Source organism: Lucilia sericata, unplaced genomic scaffold, assembly GCF_015586225.1.
Source record: "Lucilia sericata isolate MDLA Ls3-8-SP2 unplaced genomic scaffold, ASM1558622v1 Contig000238F_arrow, whole genome shotgun sequence".
NCBI lineage: Eukaryota > Metazoa > Arthropoda > Insecta > Diptera > Calliphoridae > Lucilia > Lucilia sericata.
The window spans coordinates 359,101-379,712 of NW_023994265.1; the positions used below are offsets into that span (position 1 = coordinate 359,101).

At 30.4% G+C, this 20,612-nt stretch overlaps 1 protein-coding gene across 1 annotated transcript in view; it reads right to left on the minus strand.

The window, feature by feature from the left end:
- Positions 1 to 20,612, minus strand: part of LOC119602532 (titin) — a 99,950-nt gene that overhangs the window by 27,310 nt on the left and 52,028 nt on the right. Inside the window, exons 4-5 of the mRNA XM_037954111.1 lie at positions 11,766 to 13,949; positions 11,248 to 11,649 (exon numbers count right to left, since the gene is read on the minus strand). Of these exons, the coding sequence (XP_037810039.1) occupies positions 11,248 to 11,649; positions 11,766 to 13,949 (2,586 nt within the window). The remainder of the gene's footprint in view (positions 1 to 11,247; positions 11,650 to 11,765; positions 13,950 to 20,612) is intronic.

A 20,612-nucleotide genomic window follows, 5' to 3' on the forward strand; every position in this document is an offset into this window, starting at 1 on the left:
CTTTATTACGTTTAACACAGGAACTTAGGGAAATATTAGATGTTTTCTCAAGGCTAAATTTAAAGTATTCAAAAAGGTAGTTACATTTGTTTAACATATGTATTTCCTAATCTTTTTGACAATAATTAACGTAAAAATGTCAAAAAGGTTAATTTCATTTTTAAATCTTTCTTTTTGAACTGTAATTTTAAACCATAACCTATTGAAATTTGTATTAATAGTAGTTTCTATTATTTTTTAAGTTCAGCAAATTGGCAAATTAGCGTATAAATGTAATTTGATATAAAACAAAATTTATAACATTAATTTTGAATAAAAATATTAAAATTTCGTTTCAATATTTTGCAATTTTCTCTTTGTTGTCAACAACAATAAACAAATTACACAAAATTTTTCAATTTCTTTTTTTTCCAATTTCTTTACTTGTTTTCATTGTCTTTAAAGTTAAAAATGAAAAATAAAGAAACAAGAAACTATCAAATATGTATAGTCAAATGAATTTATTACCCTAATTGTCCAATGCCATTTGGTCATAAATTAATTTTGACCACAATCAAAAAGCTAAATGAAAAACACTACAATAAAAACGACCAGAAAAAAAACTAAAGAACAATTTCTTAAACAGACTAAAGAACTACAAAAAATTGTATGCGTTCAACAAATGCAAGTAAAAAATTGAATAAATAAAATAAAGTTTCAAAAAAGTTACAAAACATTAAACAGAAAATGGTAAATAACGCCTTCAGTAACAATATAAAAAAATCTAAAGAAATAAATACAAACTTTGCACAAAAAAAACCTGAAAAATAGACAATAATGAATTGACAAATTTTATAACTGCAACAACTACTAATACTAGAATTTCTACTACTACTATTACTGCTACTAAATCAAGCAGCTACTAACAACCAGTATGTATAGTCTGTCGACTTGATTTCTCAAACAAATCAAATCTACAATAAACGTAAAAAACAAAAAAAAACTTTAATTCAGCGATTTAACAAGGAGTAACACAACGAATGAATGACAAATATACAACAAAAAAAATGTCCTTGCAACCAAATAAATACAATATAACAATAAAAAATAAAAAAAACTAACAAAAAGATACCGAATCTACGTACAATGAAAATATCATGAACAAGAACAGCAACAAATCAGAAAAAAAGACTGTTAAAAACGCCGCCATATTGTAAACGGAAGTTGGATAACAAAACGGAAAAGAGTCATACATATAAAAGAAGGACGATTTTAGAGTTTATGTTGTACAGTTTCGTTTTGTTGTTTACAGCTATAATTGTTGCTGTGGTTTTTATATTGTTGTTGGGTGGTTCTTTCATATGCCAACTCTATGTGACAAAAAGTGTTAAGTGCAGATTTTATTCGGAAAATAAACGTGCTAAAGTAAATAAAATATTATTTTAAAACAATTTTATTAATTATGGAATTTAAATGAAATTTCCGAAGGAAGCTATAAATATCTCAGTACAATCAGTTTACAGCCAAGATAGTTTCGAGGGGCTTTAAATGCGGTGGATTCAGAGTTAAAGTTACAGCGATGTTGGTGATGGGATACAAATTAATTTCAAATACACTAAACCTATTTTTCTTAAATTTGTATAGTTTAAGTGACTTGTTCCTTTTTCACACAGGGTTCATATGAATGGTTTAAAAACTACATTCCAGTTGTATGTGTTATTAAGTCATTTAAGGCTTTTTAGAAAAATTCCAAAGAAAAACATACAAAAAATTAGTTGTCTTATAAAATATTCTTAAATTTTGTTTATAAAAAACTTAGATTTTTCTTGCACTTCGTACAAAATGAACAACAACAACAGCAACAACCAAAAAAGATAAACTTCGTTAAAAACCATTATAATCAGCTAAAACAAACAATATGACTTAACAACATGATGATGGTGCCACCAGCAACATTGACAGGAACACAAACAACATACAACAGCAACACCTCACAATTACATCACCACCAACAGCAGTAACAACAACAACACCAATATTCTAACTACAACATTTTGGAAAGTGAACAATACACACAAAACACTTATGGTGGCTGTACAACACGTAGCAGAAACCAAACCCAAACCAAACTAAACCATTTTTACAGCAAAAACAACAAAACATCCTTGTTGTACTTACTTCAATGTATTATCTATCTGAAAAGCCTGGTTAGGATATGTTTGGTTGTATGTATGTATGTAGGTGTTTATATGTATGTATGAATACATTTCAAGTGCTAAACAAGCAAACCACTACAGAATTGCAATCTCGTTGTAAAAAAAAAAAAAAAAAATACGAAGAAAACTTTAAATAGTTTTTCGTCTTAAAAAACAAATTTTAAAAATACACACTGAGTTTGAGAATAGTTTGAACTTTAAAAGAAATAAAGTTTTTAAATGAAACTGAAACTTGAAAGAAATGAAAATGAAATATTGTACTTAATACCCTTAAAAATTGTTTATACACGTACAAAATTTCAACCTTTCTTTAGACATTTTCCACTTAACTCGTTTATACATATTTTTATTTTCTTCTCCAATTTTGGTTGGCTGACTACAAACTTAAGGGAAATATTGCTTTTATTTCAAAACCACAGACGTTCCAAGAGTTAAAGTGCTGGTTTTAGAAATAAATTAAAAATAATAACTAAAAGAAAATAAAATCTAAACTGTATAAGTCAGTTTAATACAAAATTAAGTGTGGTCTTCTAGTTAATACTTTAACTAAATTGTATATATACTACAGTGCAATAATGTTTCCTTCTGTTAAAGTACTTTTTGCAGAGAGTTGTTAACTATAATAATTATTATTGAAAGTTTAATTTCATTGTATAATTGAACAATTTGCTTTTAAATAAATATGTAAAAAATTTGTAATCGAAAATTCTTAAATCTAAAATCTAAATTTAAATTTTCCTTATTTTGAGAGCTACAACTATAAGTACAAATTTCTTTCAGCAAACTAAAGAAAAAGAAAACTGAAAAAAACTGCTGGTTAAGGTAAATGCTTGTCATCTAATTAAAAGTATTAAGAAAAGTAGTCAAGTTTTAGAAAACCAAAAAACAAAAACTCAAAAGTATATAAAACATTGAGTATTTCGTGCTTTACTTCTAAGCAAAAGTCAAACATGTTGAAATTTGCTGAAGTATCTGTTTTCCCCACTTAACGGTATTACTATAGCAATTACTTAAAGACAACTGCAAGTTGCAACTAACACACATACACACTTATACACTTCACCTCTATTTACCTTTAAAACATTAGCAAATAAAGAAAATTACCAAAAATTGTAAGAGAATTTGTAAGGCCACCAAAGGTCTACAATGTTTGCTAGGGAATTGTGTAAAAGTTTTCTACTATCTCTTAGCAATTTAACAATTTACATAATGCCTGTCATGATGAAAGCTGATAATCCTTCTGGCTTATAATTGTTATCAAATGTACATTTACTAATTGCAATCAAATTAATGTCATTTCAATAATAAATATGTATAAGTAATATAATTTCCAAAAATTTAATTTCTTATTGTTTCGCAAGTACAACATTGACAATAACATTTTATACATATTTAGTTGATAACCAGTATAGAATTTAATTTACATATGTTTTAATTGTTTTCATTGTTTAAGGTAAAATTACAATTTCTTTTAAACTCTATTCACTTATTGTGACCATATTCTTATTGTTGCTATAAACTTTTGTTGGGTAAATATTTATTTTCAGCATAGAAACTAATCTTTTGGAATTAATTTGTTATTGTTGAAATGTACTTATAAAATGTATTTATTAAAGACATCAACAATGTGATCATGTATTGTATATATTTTCAATAAATTATTTAAAACTCATTAATACTTATTGTTTGTTGTTAAAGACAACAAATATAATAATTGTTAACACAATTGAAAATAATAAACAAACATTTGTATGGTAAATAAATCCGAAAGGAAATATTTTCAAAGGCCCTCTCAAGGAGGCCTATTTAGACCATCTAGTAGATTAAATACTTCATTTCTAGATACATTTCTAATTTCCGCTAAAAACTAGTCAGAGAGCTTATTTAACTTTTGCCTATGCCAGTTCTAAACTCATTTAACTCTTTCACTTATACGGCACATCGGTGTCCCAAGATTTTTTTGAGCGTAATTTTGATTTCACAGCTACAGTAAATGGTAATTTCCAAAGAAACTACATCAGGCGAGGATCCAGCTCAAACGGTTTGAAATTTCCCTTTTTTCCCCAGTGGATCCGCGCCTGCACTACATGCTAAAAAGAATAATATCCTGCGATAACCTTCGGAAACACTAATTCCATTTTTCATCAAAAATGATTAATATACGTCAAAATAATGTGTGGTGAAGTCATATCCATAAAAAGTCCAGGAAGGGTTAATGCTTCTCACTCAAACTCCCACTGTTTATCTGTCGCCTAATGATAATGTAAAATGTTTGTTCATGTCAGAGTAAAACTAAGGAAGAATAAAATGTTATCTTTATAATCAGATAAAGATTGATTCTAGTTATCTCTATTCACTAAGGCCTTTTGAACGGCAACCTTATAACCATTTTCTACTGGGAAAGTATTTCCATCGACATACATACTTTTAAAAATAGTTTAATATGTATTTCATACTAAATATTAAGAAATAAAACTTTAAAATTGCTTAAGCTTATGTTTCAAATTTAAATAAAAGTAAATTTAATTAAAAAATTAATTCTTAATTGTGGCACCCATCTATGGTTGTATGATAATGTTTTCAGCAGAAGATTTTAAACCACAACTTTCATATAAAAACAATTCTTTGGTTATTGTAAAAAAAAAAAATAACAAAAACATAAACTTTGGAAAATGTTTGTAAAACTTTAAAAAATATAATTCAAAACCCCATAAAGATAAAAAAACCATGGAAACTAATAAACTCAGAAAAGGTACTTTTAAGCGTTTGTTTAAATGTATAAGAGTAAGAGAACAAATAAATGTCCCATGTAAAACAACTAGCATATTGTTATAGCATAAGCTTAGGCTTAATAGCTAATACAAAAAAAACAGAAAAAACTTTCACACACATACTCAATGGCTTAATTGTTGGAAAATGAACCAAGAAACACTTCTACTCTCCAGATACTAAAAACGATTTAACCAAAAAGTTGTCTATTAAATGAAGTTATAATCAAGTGTTCTGGCCACAAAAGTCATTAAACAGTTTGTTTTACTTAAACTTTATTTTCATGTGGCAAGTTGTACAATATCAAAAATCACACTTTAATGTTTTTCTTACTTCATCATATGACACAATAAAATAAAATACAAAATAAAATGAAATGAAATGAAAAGGAAAGAAAAGATAATAATGAATGAATAAAATGACACAAATTTCCTCGGGGACTTTAAAGTCTTTAAGACAGGAAGACAAAACAAAGATGTATAGTAAGAACCGTATAGAACTATATTAAATACAACAACAACAACGATAACAACATACATAAATGTACTAAAGAAGTTGTGTTTGTGTATTTTAAGTTTTACTATTTGATGTTTTCATGTTGTGTATGTTTGTTGTTCCTGTAATGCTTCAAGGAAACACCCACATTTTCTCTTAAGAAATATGTATAACATTCCAGCTCAAGTATTCATCTCAACATACGGATATATACTACTTATGACAGGGATATAAAAGAATTAAAGTTATAAAAATTTAGTACAGGAAACTGCATTAATAATATTATATCCTCCGAAAGATATGCGTTGTTTTAAGAATCTCTTAAAATAAATGTCTAAAATAAAATAAATATTTAGTAGTCCAGACGTTCTGAAATATTAATAAATTTCAAAACTCCAATACAATAGCCTTTCCAGAAAGTGTAGGGTATTGCAAGATCAGACTTAACCTATAATTAAATTTTTTACAAGATTTAAATACGGAATTACTAGTCATTGCATTACAACTTCTTAAGGGAATATCCCATGAATGTTAACATATAACACAAATAGCAAAGATATTTTATCTTCTTTTTTTAATATTTATTCCATTTTGCTAACTATTTATAGGAAACATATAGAAAGCTTAAATTTTTTATATAAAAAATAAAAAGTTCTAGCTAAAAATCCACAAAATAATAAAAGATAAAGAGAAAAAATAACAAACTCTGTTAACTTTGTTATATTACAACACGCCTTGAGGATTTTTCTTGTTTACTGGTGTCATTTCGGAAAGTAGTTGCAACTTCATAAAAAAGAGAACCAACAACAAACTAAAAACATGTTTTAAAAGATAATAAAAGATAATTTAAAAATGGAATTTACAAAAATTAGCTCTTTTTCAAAATTTAAACAATCTTTGTTTAGATTTTTAAACAAATTTAATTTTGTCATTTTTTGGTCATTTACAAAATCATGTAAATCCAAATGCAACACTGTCTTTTGACAGTTAACAAAACTAAAATAAAATCTCTGTCTTATCGAATACAAACATTAACAATTGTGTTTAGTTAAACCAATATTTCGTTTTGTTAAAATAGAGTTGCTATTTGCTATTGTGGTTTTGTTGCAGTTTTTGCATAAATTTGCTTTGCGCGGATTTTGTGGCTGACTTAACAACTGGTCAATGTGGTTGTCCTATTCCTCGAAAACTAATTTATTCTATAAAATGCTGCTGTTTACTTTCAATGCAGCAGATAATGTTGTCAGACTTGTGTGTATTCGCAGAGATACAATAAATAGATGAATGAGTGTTCGAAATGACAAATATTTAGTTTGAATGAATTTGTAAGTTTGCAGAAGAGCTAAATCAAATTAAGCGAAAAAAGAAACATTTATAATGATAAATTAAATCCAATAGATTTATTTTCTTTATAGATTGTTATAGATGATAATAAATTGTCATTGTAATGAGAATTTTATTTGCTATAGCATACTTTTAGGGTATACTTTAAATCCAGCTGCAACTTTCAAAATCTTGCAAATTTAATAAATTTACAGTAGGATTTTGATATTTGTATACGATTATAAGACAAGCATGGATGACAATTTAAAAATTACAGTGTGACTAGTGTGCTAATATTTATACCCTACACCATTTTAGTGGGAAGGGTACATTGGGTTTGTGTTGATGTTTGTGACGCACAAAATTTTCTTCTCCTATACCCAACTTAAATTATACCAATCGGCTCAGAATCATTTTTTGACTCGATTTAGCTGCGTCCATCCATGTAAACCTAAACTATTGGTCGCAATTTTCAAGATAATTTGAAGAAATTTGTCACGTTTTTTTTCTTTCGACACAGGGACAAAGGGACAAAAATGGTTAAAATCGGTTTATTATTTATTGCACCTAGCTCCCATACAACCGTAGCCCCAAATAGGGCTTTTGATCCCATAATTATGTTAAATGTTCTAGTATCTCTACAAAAATCATAAAGACTTTGTTTTATATAAGTCTAAACTATATTGCCGATTTTCGTAATGATAGGACCTCATTTAACCCTAGGCCCCATACATAGTTCCCTTAAGAAAATAACTTGGAGATGAATAATTCACTTATAAACACTAGTATTACGACGAAATTCTGCGTAATTAACCTTAATGGTAACATAAATCTCTCTATGAAAATTTTTAAGAATAGGCCCATATTTACTCTTGTCCCCATATGTCTTCTCTATTTCAGAATTAAGGTAAAAACTACTTAAATACTTTATTGTTAAAAATAATCCCAATTTTTAACACACACACTGGTTTAGGGTATCATATGGTCGGTCATGACCGACTATATATTCTCACCGGTTTTATAATCTATTATTTGTGTAGCTAATTTGCGAATTCGTCTACAAAATTTGAGATTATTTTTCGCTTACACTTGAGCATTTTGAAGTCATTGTAACCATTTTTTGTTGATTTTCTTTCGTTTGCAGCACTAATGTGATTGTTGCTTTTGTTAATTGGCTTAATGTATTTGTTGGGTGAATGTTTTACATTTCCCTTCGTGATGCAACCTTAAAAAAGCACAACATTCATTCACTCACTCACCCACATTTACATGTTGCACATGTTGTATGAATTTTATGTACTTTAAAAAAATGTACACCCTGCAATTCTGGCTGGGTATTCTTAACAGATTAGTTTACCCAACATTAAATGTTAATATGGCTTTCATGCCCTAATAATTAAAAAAAAATTGTACGAATTTTGATGAAATGGACAATTGACGCTATAATAAGTTATTTCTGGAAGACTAAGGGACACTGATATGTTCTTCCTCTTTGTACTACAAAAAGTACAAAACTCAAGTCAGCCAACCATTAAATAGTTTGTAAAACTTCTGGGCAGTTGTTTGCTCCATTTTTTGATGTTGTTGTAGTTTGTTTATGAATGAAATGAACTCATGTTGAAAACAACATGCATGACGTTAATCATTTTATGTTGTTTATATGTGACTACTGTTCACCACACACTTCAGTTTTCAAATGTCTGCTGGTGTAATATAAAATAGGGATTCTAGCTAAGATTGCATTGCTAAAGATTTTGCAAAAGCTGTTAACAGAAAATTAATTTTGCAAATGTGGTTATAATATGTAAACCTATGTACATATGTCTGAATGTTAGAGTAAGTAAAAATGTGTTTATGGAAACCCTAAAACTGTGCTCCACATATTTAACATGCCCTAATAATTAATGTTGTGTTAAGAAGGTTAACAATTTGAACTTAAAATCCATACATGAATTAGTTTCAAATTAGAATTAAGTCAAATACTTAAAGAAGACGTTGAAAACAAGGGAAAATAAATATATTTACAAAAAAACTTTTAAACTTCAGATACTGAAAACAGCAAATGCAATTACAATTATGCAATTAAATATCCATAAGAAGAAATAAAATAAGCATGTTTTTAACAGCATTAAAGTTATTATTATTTTTTGTTATTTAAGTTTTAAAATTGTCAAAGAAACTAAAATATTGACAATGAAAGCTTGCCGCAAAAATTTCTATTTTAAGCTAATGATGTTTAAAATTATGTGAACAAATCGATGTACACAAATCGAATTTAATATTTGTATAAAATTAGTCCTTTTCACAAAATCTCTCAATAAGCACGCCATAATTCATGGAAAATTATTATAAATATTTTTCCTTTTTAAGTATGTATGTATGTATTCCCAATTGGTTAAGGATTACTTTATTTCATGTTTTTAGTACTTTTTTACTTTAATTCATAAGTGGCCAATATAACTTCCTCGAAATTATCATTAACCGTAACAAACATTTCAGTTTATTTTTAATTACTGACCAAAAACCAATAATAATTATTAATGTTATACGACCAGCAAAAAAAAAAAAAACGCTTGGATAATATAGAAAGAAAATTAGATTTGTTTATTGGCAATTATAATTGTATTTATATTTATAATTATAATCAACATTATTATCAACAACACAACCGCAGACAAATACGTACAAATACAATTTAAGCCCCGGAGAATTGGTTGAAATTGAGATTATTTTTTTACCCTACATTGTAGGGGTATTAAGGCTTAGTTGGAAAGTGTTTTGTAACACTTTCCAAAAGAATAGAATTGTCGGGAAATTTGTTAAAAACATCTCACTTGATTGATAAGCAAATAATTATTTTCTGTTTTCCAGCAAGAGATCTATTCTGTTGCCACTCTCCCACCCTCAAAAGAGAGTTTTGCAGTAGGCCATCCATTCTGATAACACGCTCTTTTCGATATCTGTGTTCGAAACCTAAACTATTAAGTATAGTTATAAGAATTATGATATATTCCCGATATATTGCCTATATCTTAGTAAGATTTTCGTATCTTGACTAATAAATCCACTAATATTTTCAGATATGGCAAGAAATTATAATATTAGTTTTTTTTTGGGGGGGATTTTGTGGACTAAAATAATAATGCATAAAATTTTAAGTAAAAGAGAAATGTGAAGAAATAAAAAAAGTTATAATACATTATGACCTCCTATGACAGATTACAAGAAGGAAACGTACGAATTCAGGCAATATAAAACAGGAACAACAAGAATAAATAATAAAAAGCTATTGCGTCCACAAAAAAATGCTGTATATCAGATCCATAAACAATAGCAACAATTAATAATGAATCGTTCTGGTGTTTTTGTTTTCCTTCTTTTTTCGTTTTGTTGTTGAACATTGTTGTAAATGCGTAAAACCACAAAATCTACCCAATCATTTACTAAGGTGCCAATGGTTTCGAAAGTCTGTTTGCGTAAAGGGCAGATGAAGAAGGAGTATTTGCTTTAAGTATTACGCTACAGAGTTTGTTTGTATTGTAATCATCAGTTGTATACCTGAGACAGCTTAATTTTTACGTGTGTGTACTTGGTAGTGCGTGCGTGAATGACTGAATAAATGAGTGAGTAGATGTGGCATAAAGCTTTTATTTTAAATATGGTCGTCTGGTTGGCGGGTAAGGTGGGCAAGACCGATGGTATCCAAATGACATAAAGCGAGAACGAAGGACATTGAATGAATGATTTTGTACGATTTGTTGTTTTCGCTTACACCTTGATTCTTAACAATTAAAAGCCAAACTGCTGTTTCAGCATAAAATTTAAACAACAACATGGACATGCAATAATTTCACCAAAGGACCAAATTAAAACAAAACAAAAAAGTGCAGAAAAGAAGAAAAAAAAAACGAACAATACAAACAAAAAGTGGCAACATCACCACTGTAATATTAAAGGTATTACACGGATACTGTGATAAATGATTTCCATTGACTGACCATTAAAAATGTTAAGCACACTCGGAGAAATGCATTCACCAATAAACAAGTAATTCCAAAAAAAAAAAAATAAAAAACTAATTTTTCTGATAAATTTCAAGTTTTTTCAACTTGTTTTTAGTTTAGTATAATCCTTTGATTGATCAATATATTTATACCAAATAATAATTTTTGTACGTTTAATTTTTTTGAGTGTAAATATTTGAAATATTACCAAATTGTAACAAATATTTCGCAACATTTATTTATTTGTTGTTTTTTTATTCTCACTTTACCACAAAATGAAAAATCACCCGCAACCGTAAACAAAAATTGAAAAAAAAATATTTCACTAATTTTTTGTTGTTGTTTTGCAAAGAACCGCAAGTTGAAAAAATAATAAATTTTTATAATAAATAAACGAACAACAATTGTGAAAAATTACTTAAATACATATATATGTATGTATGTGCGTATGTGGTACTTACATTCATTGCCAGGTATCGTATGTCCGGGTATACCGATACCACCACCAACCACACCTGTGCTGGGATGATAACTGTAACCATTTTGTGTGGCATACAAGGCACTCTTTTGCTCCTCCATACTCAATGCCAAATCCATAGAGTGTTCAAGAGCCTTGTTGTCCAAACCACTTGCTGGGTAGTAAGGTGGTGGCGCTTGACTCTGTTGAGCAGCAACAATGGACGGCCGGACAGAATCCATTTCGTAATCCTTGGCAGCAGCACTCTTTTTCGATTGATTGCGTTTGCAACGACAGAACATCAACAGTAAGCCAACAAATAAGGCAAAAACTATGCATGAAACAATGATGGCGATTAAGGTGGGGGTGGCCAAGGCGGATGCTTCGGCAATATAAGAGCGACCAACTGAAACAGACACAAGCACAGAGAGTAGAAATAGTAAATTAAAGTAAATAAATAAAACATTTTAAATTAGTTTTTTCTCCTTAACCTATAAAATCTAAGTAAGGAGTAAAACTTACTTTCAGCATCGGTGTAATCACCACAGTGTTCATGATTGGAACGCAGACATAATTTGACGCGTACGGTAGGACTGTTCTCATCTTCCAAAGCCAAAGAATTCATGCCATCATCATCATCGTCGTTAACGGAATGTCCCAAAGCTCTGCCAGCTGTGCTGCGACGAGGAGCAATCAAACGATCCAGTACGGTTTCTTTAAAGGTGGGACCATTACCGGACAATTGCAAATTTACTTGATCTATAACTTCCCAAGCCGCCATGGGTGTATCACTATTTACCATTGACTCCACCACAGCAATTAATGATAAACAGGTGGCACCAACATTTATGCCCAAGGTACGGGAATTGGGATCATATGTCACATGTAGAGGAGGTGGTATTTTGCTTACTTTTGTGGTGGTCGAAATATCATTAGAGTAAGGTGAGTTGCCCTTGGTGTTCAAAGCATTCACTTTAAAGGCATAACTTTGATGTTGATCTAAAGGCGTCACTTTGCAAGGATTATCACGGTGGCAATCGAATTCCATCCATTCTGTATTACTGGTAGCTAGAGTAGCACAATCCGGTATTAGCTGTTCCTCTCTGGGCATGGGAACTCTTCTATAGCTGACAAAGAATTTAGTGTTGCTAATGCCACCATCGAAACCTGGATCCCAAGCTAGAGTAACATAATTTGATCCTACATCTGTGGCACGTGTATTGGTGGGCTTTTCTGGCGCACCCTTCTGCTGCAGACGTATGGGTGCTCTGATAGTATTCAATGAGTTGACAACACGACAAGTATATTCACCATAATCAGCGTGAGTCAATGAATTAATGCGTAAAACGGAGGTATATATATCATTGTTATCGGTAGTGGTACTGATTTCATAGTGACCATCCGAAGACATGGTTAAAGGTGAAGGGTTATTACCAAACTGCCATTGGAACTCTGGTTTGGGATAGGCCTGTACTTTACAAACCACTTCAGCGGTTTCGCGTATATCGAAAGCCACTTTGTTGTATTGATGCAAAACAATTGGTTCATGTTCAATGCGCAATTGCATGCTCGAGTTGGCTGAGTTTACTTCGTTCTCATATAAACAAGTGTAAAGACCTCTGTCGCTGGGCACCAATTGATTGCTGTTGGGTCTGGCTTTACCGCGGAATTTCAACATGCTCTGAACAGTTACCATGCCGTTGGGACCTTGATCGGGATTTGTTACCACTTCATACAAATTTAATTCGGGTAGAATCTCCACGCCATCTTTTAACCATCTCACGGTGGGTGCTGGCTTACCTTTAGCACTACATGTTACTGCATAATCGGTATCAGCAACACGACGGGTCATATGTTGTTGCAGTTTGGCTAAAAACTGAGGAGGTTGATGAATTTCCAAGACTATGGTGGCCATTTTACCAATACCCAATTCGTTAACAGCATGGCAATGATATTTGCCCTCGTTGCCCAAATGTGCCTTGGGTATGGAATACTGGGGACCTTGAGCCAAGATTTTCTGTGTGGCCGAAAATTCACCTTCCATATCACGGAACCAACGATATTGGGGAACGGGCCAGCCGGGAGGATTTGCCGAACATGTCAAGGTGACACCATTTCCAACATGCACAATCGGCTTATTGGGTGTAATATAAGCTTGACCGGGACGATGGCGTACCAACAAGGCTACAGTAGAATTTCCAATGCGTTCACTTCTCTCTTGACCATGTGAATGTATAATATTTACGGCTCTGCAAATGTAATTTCCAGCGTTTTCAGCTCTCACCGAAGATAACGTTAAAACATCGCCGGAATAACGGAATTCAGGAGAACCTTCCTTAAGCCATTCCACTGTTATGGGTGCTGGATTAGAGGTGACATTGCAACGTATATTAACTGTATCGCCTTCTTCCGCTTCACGTGTTTTCGACTCAATGACCACAGTGGGTGGATACAGTATGTCCAATATCAGTTCCTGCTCTCCCGTTTTACCCAAATTGTTGTCGGCCGAGCATGTATATTTGCCAGCATCTTGTATGCTTACACGATGTATTGTGTGAGTAAGACTGGAGCTAATGAACCGACCATTGCGTGTCCAACGCACATTAGGTACTTTAGGTTTAGCATCAACATTACACTCCAATTTGGCAGTACGATCACGTTCCACACGCAGTGGATTCTCTGGACCAACTTCAACGCGTGGATAATCTGAAAATAAGTACAAAGAAAGGAAATCAAATAACATAAACAAACAATAGAAAATGAATTCATGCTTAACAGCAGGATTATTAAGATTGTAGGATGGAGTGTGGACAAAAATACAAAAATTAATAAACATAAAACTGTTTGGCATGTGCCAAATTGATAAAGAAAAACGACAATAGATTATGACCGACCCCATCTACCTTACATTCTTATTCTTTACTACACTAAAAGGTAAGTTTATCAAAAATGTTGTATTAATTGAATACTCCTCCATATTTCCTGGTTACTCTGTTAAATAACTTAAGGTTGCCATGGAATGCATACATACACTTACATTATTACAAATAATAATTGGCTCAATAGATGAAGAATTATTAATAATAATCTTAATGTTTCCATTTACTTTGAACCTCGAAACAAACTCCTCTTTCATCATACCTATTGCAAAATGATTGCTAGAATTTTCTTTTGTGAACTTATTAAAATTCAGACACGCACGCACATTGCTTTCTTGTAATCTAAGCTTAATTACCAAAAAATGTTTGGAAACAGAAAGCAGCACAAAAAGAAAAACCAAATCTCAGCGAAATCAGCTACTTAGGAACATTAAACGAGATGATAAACCAGCAAAAATAGGAAAATTAATACAATTGCGATAGCGTCGTACACACGCATAAATCAAATAAAAGTGGAATTCTTCTTGTTTTTTCGCTTGTTATTATTGTCAGGGCGACAAAAACACACATACATAGTTATAGTTGCCCGCGTTCAAGTAGTTCATAATCAATAGATTATGTTGCAAGTTGGCAAATATTTCCGTGATGATACAGCATACTCATACAAACGTACCTTAATTAATGTCACGGTATAGAGAAAAAAAAAAACATAAACGAAAATTGAACCTATGGTCGGCATAAGACCCAAACTTCATAAACTCATGTTCAACTAGAATTTAAGAACAAGTAGAAGTCGTTAAGTTGTTTCTTTTTTTTCAAATTTCCTTTATTTTTGAAATTTATGGAAAGAGTAATTAAAGCATTTTCCTTTATTGCTGCTGGTCGCTATTGCCAATTGCCAACAAACCGGCAACTTGCTCTATAAAAACCACCATAGTTTAATAAATTTTGTCAACAATAGACAAGTCCATCGTTCTTCGTTCTTCTCTATCTTCATGTTTTCATTCAAATTGCATACTCAGCGCACCATGTGACCGGTTTCAAATTACTACTTATTTACAATACAGAGTCTGTACGTACGTATGTCCGTCCATCACACCATCCTTTGGACAGTGTGTACTGCACCTGGTGTAGCTTATGTAGAAACCACTCACATTCCAATTACAAATACGTATAGTCACATTTTACCCTAATTCCACTATCTATCTAACTATCTATTTGTCGCTGGAGTCTGAGTGTTTTTGTACGTTTCCGCCTTGGTCGCTATGGGATTGCAATGAATATAATGGAATGGACTAGAATAGAATAGAACTGAAATAATGTGGCAAGGAATGAAAGCAAACACAACTGGAAGACGAAAAAAAGCAAATGAAGCACATTTCTTAATGACACTAATAAAGTCACTAACCAAGAGAAATTATTCAAGTGTTTGTGTGTGTGTGTGTGTTTTATTATTATTTGCATGTGTTTGCCATACGCAATTCACCTTTTCAATTACTGTGAAAGGCACAATTTTTAAGTGAGCAATTCGAGTTACCATATGAGTTTACTCTTCCAGAAATGTGTACCAAATAATTTAATTTAATGAAAAGAAAACCAGCAAATGCAATGATCCGTATTTAAATATCCAAAATCGGTTCAAGTACGTTTATGTTACAAAATAAAAGATGTGTTTATCCTTTCCTAGGATATCGGCCTGTGACTCTAGGAACTAGTCATAACATTTGTTTTCGCTTAAAATTTTATGCTAAGTTGGTCACCTTTTTATATTTTCACATCAAATTAACATAAACTTTTTAAGTAATCAAAAAACTAAAATTCATATAAATACACATTTAGTTCTATTCTCTAGCCTTAAAAAATTATACATAAATTGCAAAAGAAGCAAAAATAATATTTATTTACAAGCGAATATTGTAAAATTACACAAACTCTAAGTAAACGTAATTTTCTGTCCCTTTTTTTACAAAAAGCTTAATAAATCATAGAATTTAATTATCAACCTCTCACATTTATTTAGGGGTTCTTTTACGTTTTTCGGATAATAGGCAAACAAAACAAGTTTTATGGAATTCCGCACCTATTATCAGGCCAAATATATATAAACGAAATGATACTTTTAGCCTGTAAATCTAGCAAACGTTTACAGTAGAGGAAGAGTGTAAGTAATAAAAATTTAAATTTTTGCGTGTGTATATGACATGATTTTTTTTTTTTGGGTTTATATTTTCCTTTTTCGCATGTATGTTTATTTTTTAGTTCGGTCTAGGATTTATAATGGGTCTGTCGTTAAAATGTCGATTTTATGAGTTTCGTCTTTTTTGCTATTTATTTAACAATTTTTGTTGTAATTTTAGCGGCAACAGTGGCACTTGTTTTTTACGTTTATTAAAGCGGATTTTATGTGGAAAATTGTTGTTGTTGCTGCTGCTGCTTGTATTTACTACTTCATGATAAATAAACATTAATGACATGAAATGGTTTTTTGAAATGTGTGTCGAACATTAAATATATTAATAACCCCTTGAGTCAAGTGTGAGAAAAATCTGTATTAACAAGGATATTATATCATAATATAGTAAGTTTTTCAAATTTCATTTCCAAAACAAGTTCTTAACCGATTTTAATATAAAAATTAATGCAAATGTAAAAAAATTGTATTAAAGTATTGAAGGATAGGTTTAATACACAAATAAATACATCGCAGAAAAAACTTACATTGAAAAGTGGTTAAAATCAGAGTAAGGAGAGCGTTCAAATTGATTTCTCTCTAAAAAGATATTAATTCGAGCGAAATAAATTATTTACTTTATTGTGAATATATCTTTTTTCTCCTGAGTTTAAATATAAATCTCACGAGAAATTTATAGAGCGGAAAATACATTTCTCTTATGAAACGAGTACAAATGAATTTATCGGGAGTTTTATAATATTGTATATAAAGTCAAAAACATATTTCTACACACATGCACATTTTTTTCATAAATTTTTTGTTTTTTACACCGCCATAAAACCGGTTTTGCCGTGAGTGAGTTTTACTCAAATTCTATTCATTTTGATAACTCTCGTGAGATGAATTAAAAAATCAAAATACATAGATATCTCTCATGAAGTGAACATAAAAAATTAAAAGTTGAAATAAAAATACTTCTCGCGAGTTTAAAAATAATTCTCGTGAAAATAATCTGTATAACAAGAGAAATAAATAAGATAATATTCACGAGTGCAAAAATTACTTACTCTGGTTAAAATGCTAAAATTTACTTACACAATAGCATTTTAGTTCATTATTTTAACAAGGGTTTGACATGGGATATAAGTACTTATAACGCTTGCTTACTGATACGAAGTTAAGTAGGTAGTATTGTTTCTGAGATATTATTTGTATGTCATTACTAAACTCCTTCTAAGTAATGCAAACGGTACGAAAAGTAAGTTGTTGAATAAGTACAAGTCATTATCAGGATTTTGGTGGCATAGTATTAGATATGAGTTATCAAATATCCGGTTCTTAAAAGATTAACCATTTCCTGGAATCCTATATTATTTAAGTACTTTAAAGACCCTTTTATACTCCAAAAAAATGCTATTTTGTTAGTTATTTAGTAGTCAATCATTAAATTTTGTATACTACGCGTTGTAGTGCTGATAAATATGCTGATACTTAATGTTCGTAACTTGTCGACGAAAAAAATAAAACAATGTTTTATTTAATAATTGGTTTAGTTTCTATACTTTCCTAATTGTGTTGAAACAAGAACATACAATTTGAAATTTAAACAGCTACATTGAATGTGTATAGAACAGCATGTAATTATTTAACATTTTCCTATAAATTGTTTAATAGAATTTACATTTTATGCTCGCGTAATAAATAAGTATTGTTTTAGATGTTGTACAACATTTTCTATGGTGATTTCTTTTTTTTTTTTTTGGTTACAAGTAAAAATTTATAAGCGTGTTTTGCATTAAAAATGTTATAATTTTTCTATTGTTGAAAATAGCTGGCCATTGGACGACAACGACAGAAATTGTTGTTGTTTTAAAAATGAAGTGGTGGGTATAAAATTACTGGTAATTGAATTAGTTTGAGAAGTTTTTTTTTTCGCAATCATTGTGAAAAATGAGACACATAAACCCATATGCATGCAGATAGACAAACGTACAGGCTTGGTCCATATGAAAAACATATTTAAACTTGTATAAATATTTTAACAATATTCATAGGTTGTTGTCCAATTTTGGTTTGTACGAGTTTGGCCTAACAATGAATTTATTTATATTTTGTTCGTTGTCCGTTATTCTAGTTAAATTTTCAAATATCTATGTCTATGTATTGATAATGTCTGTATGTGTGTTAAAGTGGCTGAATGTTTGTTTGTATTGCAGTGGTGGGCAATATCATATTTATACATAGATTGGAAGTAACAGTATTTGGTCTTAAGAGAATTTTATTTTATAAAAAACAAAATTTCCATACAAAAATTTGGTTTATAAACCGTTTATAAAATAAAAATTTGTTTATAAAAAAGGCCTTAAAAGGTTATTATTTTTGTTAAATACTAAACAGAAAACGATTTGGTTCACATTGCTACAATTTCAGTGGTTAGTGTTCTAGTTTGTCAGACCGGCAGTCGTGGGTTCGATCACCATTGGAGACACTGGCACTGGAGGCCTAAGTGTATTTCTTCGAACTAACTAACTACATGAACTTGTTAATAGAATTTTTTTAAAAAATTCCCATTGCTGCTGCTGTTACATTGACTATGTTTGCGTTTGTATGGCTACGTCTTCAAAACAAGGATAAAATACAAACATGTACAAATTTTCTGTGGTGTTCTAGTTAGAATTGTGTTGTTATTGTTAGTTTTTTTCCCCATTTGCCAATCAATTTTAAATTAAAGCAGATTCTGTAGTTTTTATTCTCTCTATATTTTTTTCTTCAATGTTTTTTATTTAATCATTATTTTTTGTACATGCTATAAATATAGAAATCGAACTAAATACATAAAAATTCAACAAAATCGCGTTATATTTAAATATTGTTTATACTATGCCGCCTGCATGGGAATATTGAAAAAAAATATATATGTATGTATAGCAAAAACATACATTTTTATACTATTGTTATATACACACACACATACCGATATTTATATCCTGCAGTACGACGAACTAGTTCGGCAACGGCGATATCAACAGCCACTAAGAACTACCACTAGTGAAGTTTCAACCCACTAGCAATGTTATTAACTGTTGAATTTAACATGGGGATGTCATTGCGAGTGGCCGATTGACAACATGTTTCCGTTAATATCATTAGTTCAAATTCTCCAACAAAAAAGAAAAAAAAAATAATTCTGAACTTGGGTTGAACTTGGTGTCTATTGATTTGTAGTTAGAAGCTCGCACCACTGAGCTACTGATCTCTTGTTCATACAAAGATCGAATTGTTGTTGTGAATAGCATGTAATTTTTGACTATTGATTACAACGGTGAAATGTAGTGAACGTTTAACCATACTATGGACTACTTCATTCACCAGTTAGTGCGATAATGTAACTAGTTAAAAGTGCAAATTGACACTTTTCGTACTATAGGGTACATACACTTGTCCTACTTATACATATGTGTTTTTTAATATAAAGGTGACCAGGAGGAACGATTCTCGTTAACATAAGTTTAGGCTATTAATTTTTTTAAACCAGATTTAAGCTGTCCTTGACAGAAGAGATTTAGTTTGACCGTATTTTATTTCACACAAATACAACATGAAGAAGAAAATAGGAATAATTTATTTTCTGTCTGTATACATTTCAGTTACTTCCCTATGAAATTTAGAAGATTATACACGTTTAATCTACGCTTTACAGGATATTGTGTACGTTTAAGTTTCCGCTGAATGACAGTTGCAAGATCGTGCACTTTAAAAATTGCTTAAAGTCCTTCTCTTGATGGACCCATTCACTAGAAGCAATACTCTCGCCGGAAGATCATAATAATGTAATTTCAGCAATATATTGAGTAAGAAATTTGATCACATGGAAGATACTTTTGAGTGTCTTTCGATATTGAAAATGTTTGCGCTTATAGATTTTTTAGGTATTATTTATTATTTGTTAGATTCTAATCTTAAACTGATCAAATTTTCAAATTGCAATTTTTGCAAAATATTAAATTATTGAAATTAAAAATTATGGTCATCTTAGTAGAGAAGTCAAAAAAACAATTATTTGTTGGCCTTTGAATTTTATACTATTACAACATAACAATACTGAACTAACCTTCCGTTTTCATAATGACAATTGTACCCACTTGAACTGAACTTTGACTCAATATCATATATTGTAGTTATTTGGTAGAGTTTAGTTTAAAAGTATGTATTAATCAATTGGTACCTAGAAGCAAATTTACAACAAACTCAATAGTTAAAGTTAGTTAAAATTAACCAAAACAATGTTATAGCTGGAAAGTTTTGTTCTTTTAGGCC